The sequence below is a fragment of the Monomorium pharaonis genome, chromosome 9 (genome assembly GCF_013373865.1).
Source record: "Monomorium pharaonis isolate MP-MQ-018 chromosome 9, ASM1337386v2, whole genome shotgun sequence".
Taxonomy (NCBI): domain Eukaryota; kingdom Metazoa; phylum Arthropoda; class Insecta; order Hymenoptera; family Formicidae; genus Monomorium; species Monomorium pharaonis.
The window spans coordinates 18,030,534-18,037,104 of NC_050475.1; the positions used below are offsets into that span (position 1 = coordinate 18,030,534).

A 6,571-nucleotide genomic window follows, 5' to 3' on the forward strand; every position below is an offset into this window, starting at 1 on the left:
TTGAGTCTTCGCATTCTAGGACTCATTCAAGCGAACTCGTAATCCTGGTACATCATCGATCGCACGAAATCCTTAAGCTTTCAGATTTAAAAGTTTTATTCTTTCATAAAATTACAGAAGACGTAGATAATCTTGTAAATGATTCTTGTAAAACAGCGCAGTTTAATTTTTATCTGTTTTCTTGATATTCGCGGTTGAAGTTTGCAATTGGTTATTAAGCTACAATAAATTCCGTACACGCTGACTTACGATTAAAAGAACGAATTTTTTTGCAGCAGGAGCAATCGCGGTCGATGGAGCCGCCGAGCAACCTCCTGATAACAGCGAGAGCAAAGCTGAGGCCCCGCACCGAGTCCCAGTGAGGCCCGGTGAAGATCGAAAAATGTTGCGTCGGGGATGAAGAGAATCCGCTCGACGAGGCGGCTCGTAATTTCATCCCTCGGCGCTTTGTCGATCGCAATCAGTGTGTGTACATATGCATAACCCGATAACATTTTCTCGACACGAGAATTATTAGCGGCGTCATTTGGCGCGCAACGAGAGGCGCGTGTTGCAACGGGCGTTATAAAAGTCTTAATAGGCGTCGAGATAACGCGACGAGACGTAACGAGCGCAGGGAACGAGGATCGCTGAGAGGATCTGTCTCGATAATTCTTAGCGCGCCACGTCGTCGCGCCAGTATAAATTCATTCCTAAACAACGCGGAGGACCAAACGACGTCGCGTCGTATCACGATCAGGACGCTATCTTTACGACGTGTCAGGGTTTAGGCACCGTTTAAAATTATGAGTGTCGTTTGCGCGTTGCCCTGAATCAAGCGGCACACAAATAATTCTCGCATTGCATATCGGGTGTCTCGATGTACAATACAATCAGCAACCAACCACGTGTCTTCGTCTTTAATAGTAGATGAGCGTAGAGCCGAAGTTAGAGCTTGACGACCAATTAGTTTGTCGGTGCGACAACGTCATTATAAACGATGATCATCGTAAATGCAGTAATCCAGTTATATAGTACGTGCGAACTCGGATATAATAACCGGTGAAGTTTGTATGCCGTTTGTGACTGCTCGTATTGGAGACACTTGCGTGTCTTACGTGCCTGCGTTGGCGTCTATGATCAACCTATTCTCGTTGAAACAAGCGGAAAAAAAATGGCAAGTCATCCTAGCATTCAGAAGAAGGCGGCACAGCTGAGAATCGTTAAAGATATAAACGAACCGAAAATATACGGAATTCGTGGATCCCGATGATTTGAAGCTTTAAATTAATCATCTATTCGGATGAAGGATTTTACAGAGGTAGTATTTTTTCTTCTAAGAACAGAGATTTCGTCGCGAGGATATCGGATAGTAACAATAGAACAGATCGACAATAGACAGTAGCGGTAGATATAACGGCAAGATATAATGCGAAAGAATTTATTCGTGGACGACGTATTGTCGGTCGCTCGAACGGTCGCTCTGCTCCGAGCCTTTGATCTTAAGCAAATACATAACGCATTCCCTTTAACTTCAGACATTCACAATTATTCACAAAAACGAATATTCGCCAAGAATCACTCTTGAAACGCGCAATGATCATAAAAGCTTTAAATCTGTTGTTTCGTTACAGGCAAAATGCCGTTATGTTTAAGATTAATCGTTCGAACAAGAGTTATGAATTGCGAATGTTCGGACATCCGCGACACGTATCCGCGTCTCTGAACGAGCTCTCTTTGTGCCGAAGGCGTGTTGATCCTTGCGCTCTCAAAAATCACAACGGTGGTTTTCATGATCTTCGGCACAATTTTGAGCACGTAAAAAAAAAAAAGTGTATTTTGTATAAGGCTTAGATCGCCGACGGTGGCATCATTTTCGACAGGAAACCGAAATAAATAAATCTATTCAAGCTAAACGTATAAAAATGATTTGCAAAAGTAAAGTGTATAACAAATCGTTAAAGTTTCCAAGTTGTCGCGGTGCTTCCAATTAAGCCGCGAATCAACGTAGCTATGAAATAGATCATCTGCAACTTAATGACATTAAATTGCATCGATTGCGATTGTATGGAGGTGATGCCACCTGAAAGTAAAAGTAGTTTCCGCTAGGAGACGAGAGACGAATAAAAGTCGAAACTCCGCGGGACCATGTGTTCTTATACTTCGTTATATACGGCAGTGAGGGAGAGAAAGAAATTCGACGTCTGCCTTGCATAGTAACAATTATTATTAATCGTATTTAAGTATCGAATCGACGTTAATATTAACTATATTTCTCGTGGTTCATTATGTTCGACGAATCCGGCGAAGAGGTATGCAGCGCATCTTAGGTCGAAAATAATGTAAGCCGTTAAGTTTGTTACAACTTTAATTTACCACACCCGAATCCACACGAGGATCTTATAATATATATAACTCGCGCTTAATTGCGTAAGGAAATATATCCGTGTATCCAATCGATAGAGGAGCCACAAATAAGAGGATATTTTCGTTTTTTTTTTTTTGTACAGTTATCACATGTATATGCTAAGCTCTAGCGTTTCTTTTGTCGTTTTTAATATAACTTAATCATGAATATATATTCAGGTCCTTAAGAGATCGCTGCAATGATAAAATCTCGGATTCCAAATATATTTTATTCAACACTAAACATCAACCCCATCATTTCCATTTTAACGTGTAAGGAACCAGTAATAAAGTGGATAAAAAAACGTTGCGAAAAGTACAACAGCGAATACAGACCCTCTTCTCGAAATATATATACGAAGTAGAAATTAAAAACAAAGAAATAAACTGCGAGGACGCATCCCTAAGCGACATACATGAAAACATCTAGTAGTTAATAGATGTTGCCGGTTTTTTATCGTTCATGTCGAAACTCGTGATGTTGTCACTGCGGTACTTTTTTTTACGATCAAGAAGAAAAAAACGACATTGCGGAGAGTACATCACACTCAGAAATGCCACGTTACTAACGTATTACAATGATTACTGTTATCACATCGTACATCGTGAAATACGATGCTTGTGTTACATCGAGATTAAAATACACCTTGATATCCGATAATTCACATAAAACAATCGCCGACTTTAATAATCGTCACCGCGGGAGATTACTTCTTTACACGTGGGACGTAGAACAAGAGTGTGCTCGAACTGAGCTGTGTAACAGCCTTTGACGTCGACCAACGGCGGATACGCTTCCACGGCGCCCTTCTCACAAAGATCCTTCAACGCCATTTGGTACTTGGTGCAACCGACGCGGTCTAACCAGCGCTTGCAAAAAGCCAGAGTACCTGAAACACGAATATATGTAAGAATAAGTGTGTTAGGGTGCTAAGATTGCGCTAGTAATTTTTCATCATAATTTTCTTAACTCTTAAATTAAATTTTAATTTTTTAAATTAAATTTTCTTTGGAGTTCTCACCAAAGTGCTTGTTGATAGTATTGAGAAGAGACTTGCTGCTCTGCAGTCTCAATGGCACAAAACCAACATCGAAACTCTTCATGTAATGCGAACATTCCATGTCGTCGTGAACGACGCCTCTACCAGTAGATCCAAAAGTTTCGATCGCGTAGAACTCATTCTCTTCCATTCGGATCGCCTCGCCGCCTCTGACTATCGGCACCGTTTTCCCGGCATGTATACGGTAGGGCGAAATTGAATGGCCATTTAGGTTTCTAATGGATTTTACCTATAAAAGTTTAGTTTATCAATTAAATCTCCATTATTATCTTTGTTGGTTTAAATTTTGATTTTTAGAATTATTTTATAATTAAATGTCAAATTAAAGTTTAAATACTTGCGATTGTGAACTTAAAATTTCATATATTCTTGCAGCTTTAATTCATTCAAATCAGTCAAAGTGTATATTTGGTATCTTAGATAACATAATCAAAAAACAATCACAAATCCAAATAGCAAAAAAGAATGTAGTGGTTAAATCACTCTTTGTCAATTTTAATACTAATTTTAGTTTAAATATTTTTAAATGTCAAATTAAGGTTTGAGTACTTTTAATTAAACTCAGAATTGTATATATTCTTGCAGCTCGATTTGTTAAAATCAATTGAGATAGTTGCTCTATAAAGATATAATAAAAATAATCATAAATCCAAATAATAAGAAAATAGCAAGAGATATCTTGCATATCGCATTCCATATTTCGTACCGGATACGTCTTGCCATCCAGTTCCACCTCGTACGATTCCATAACTTCCTGAATAGCCGCACCGACGTCGCACAGTTGCACATCGATACCAGCAGCCTTGATACCGGTATTGGTGGCATCGCGGACAGCCTCGATCAGCTTGTCGTACTTGGGATTGAACGTCAAGGTGAACGCGCAATCGATGATACGCCCGTTGATGTGAGTACCGAAGTCGATCTTGGTGACGTCGTCATACTCGAGAACGGTCGGATCGCCGGCGTTCGGAGTGTAGTGGGCCGCGCAATGATTGCGCGAGCAGCCAGTGGGAAACGCCAACCCAGCCAGGAGACCATCCTCTCCGATTAATTTCCGAGCAGTGTCCTCTAGCTCATTGCAAATCTCTATCATAGTCATTCCCGGCTTGATCTATGAAATCCATTAATTCAACTTTTTTAATTTCAATTTAAAAAAACTTTAAAAAAAGTATTTTGAGAAAATATACTTAATACAAAAAAAAATTGAAAAAAAGTTTTATAAATTAGTTTTAAAAAAAGGTTAAAAAAATTTGTAAGGACGCTTGATTTACATTGCTTGCTCAAACATATCTCAATATTAATTCTAAAACTTTATGCAATCCATGTTCAAGAATTAAAAACTTTTTGTAAAAACTTGGACACAATTATGTACCCATTTCATAATATGCTTTCTGGTTTGCCGATGTGCTTCAGCTGCCTGCCTGGCCTCATTGTAAATATCGTTGTGCATTCTGTCGAGGGCGCGCGCTTCCTCGCTTGTAAAGCGCAACTTTGCCATCCTATCATCTATCCCAGCAGATCCGTGAATCATCACTTGTCCCACTGGGAAATTACCATCTGGGAATAATTCCGACACAGGAATGGTCGGTGGATCTGTCTGCTGCTTAACGCCACCCTTATCCTTGGGTTTGCGCTTCTTCTTCTTTTTCTTTTTGGCCTCCTCGTTCTCAACATTATTCTCGGTTACCTCAGTGGTACCTATAAAAGTTTCAATCAAATTTGTTATCGCCATTTAACATTAATGTTTAACTTGTTATTATATAAAGTAAAGAAAACTAGAAACTATTGGCGATACCTTCGGCCACTGCTTCATCATCCTTAATCTTATCTTCTTCATTTTTAGTTTTATCTTCCTCCCCTTCTGGTACATCTGCACTGGCTTCTCCAGCACCTGTATGAACATATTTGATATCATTATAAAAGATCAATAATGTAATTTATTTCATTGACAAAGTTAAAAATTTATGTATACATAAATTTTATACCATTTAAAGGTAATTAAATTTAGGAAATTTAGGAACAACCAAGAAAGATAATGCTGCACATGTTAAAGACACAATATGCATTCTTCTTTCTGCAACTTGCAATGTCCCAATGTCATACAACATATTTCAAGTGTTCCTCACTTTCAAGTCTCATATTAACACTTATATAAAATTCAATAATAACATAAGCAGATGGGGAATAGGAAACTTTTTTATAGCATTTTGGACGGAAAATAAAATTGTACAAAATGTTTCCACGTCGCATAGCATTTGGGAGAAGAGATTCCCCCCAAAAAACCTTGAAACTTCTCAAGCTCATTGATCTATTTCAAATATGAGTATGCTACTTTTTTTAGTGAACGACACGTTCGCATCGTTTGTGTTGAACGAGTTCGCGAACATTTAGACGCGAATGGATCGTCTCGGGGATCTCGCGGCGTGACGAGGAAGAGTAAGATCAAATAATCGTTGCACCGGAGCCGCGTGCCGCGTGAAATCGTGAGGCGTGACAATACCCGGGGAACCCGTTCATTCGTAAGGGCAACACTCGAACAGAACGCACCGGCCTTCTTCTTCTTTTTCTTCTTCTTCTTCTTCTTCGAAGCCTCCGCCGCTCCGGTCGTGTCCTCGCCGTCGACGATCTCGTCCTTCTCCTCGTTTACAAGTTTCTCAGCGGACTTGCCGACCTCGTCCAACACGGCCGCCATTTTCGTACGGAGTGTGATGTGTGGGTAAATATATGATCTGTTCTTTTTCGCTGCACTGCTGCACTGGTGCAACAAGTTAGAATGAGAACAAATATATTTATCTCACTTTAACTTATTGCACCAGTGCATCAGTGCACCTAAAAAGAACAGGTTAATAATTCCGCTCACGACCGCGCGCGTAAAAGAGAAATATGTTGAATTACCGATTGTTTGACGGATAGCGAGCGTTTATATCGACTGTATGTCACGTAAAATAAACGCGCGAGAAATTCAATTTTTCTTTCTAAAATTGATTACCTTTTTATATATTATAATAAATGTTTGAAAATGTTTATTTTTTATTACTATAATATTACTATAATAATTTTAAATATTTAAAAGATCAAGCATATTTCTTATTATTAACATTTTTGTTAATATTAAATATTTTTCA

The 6,571-nt window shown here is 38.9% G+C and overlaps 2 protein-coding genes across 2 annotated transcripts in view; one reads left to right on the forward strand and one right to left on the reverse strand.

Annotated features, from left to right (window-relative positions):
- LOC105833013 overlaps positions 1-2,629 on the forward strand; it is a 45,843-nt gene extending 43,214 nt beyond the window's left edge. Inside the window, exon 7 of the mRNA XM_012674403.3 lies at positions 276-2,629. Coding sequence (XP_012529857.1) covers positions 276-362 — 87 coding nt within the window. The 3' untranslated portion in view covers positions 363-2,629. The remainder of the gene's footprint in view (positions 1-275) is intronic.
- Positions 2,471-6,179, reverse strand: LOC105833012 (methionine aminopeptidase 2). The gene is made up of 6 exons (XM_012674402.3): positions 5,994-6,179; positions 5,242-5,337; positions 4,819-5,144; positions 4,153-4,557; positions 3,408-3,675; positions 2,471-3,275 (listed from the first exon to the last, which is right to left on the reverse strand). The coding sequence occupies exons 1-6, from the start codon at positions 6,136-6,138 to the stop codon at positions 3,070-3,072; spliced, it is 1,446 nt and encodes a 481-aa protein (XP_012529856.1). The 5' UTR covers positions 6,139-6,179; the 3' UTR covers positions 2,471-3,069.
- Between the last annotated feature and the right edge of the window lie 392 nt (positions 6,180-6,571).

Coding starts and splice junctions, on each gene's coding strand:
- LOC105833012 (XM_012674402.3), bottom strand. CDS start 6,138: ATGGCGGCCGTGTTGGACGAGGTCGGCAAGTCCGCTGAGAAACTTGTA. Junction 5,338..5,993: donor GAAAAAGAAGAAGAAGGCCG/GTGCGTTCTGTT, acceptor ATGTTCATACAG/GTGCTGGAGAAGCCAGTGCA. Junction 5,145..5,241: donor TGATGAAGCAGTGGCCGAAG/GTATCGCCAATA, acceptor AAACTTTTATAG/GTACCACTGAGGTAACCGAG.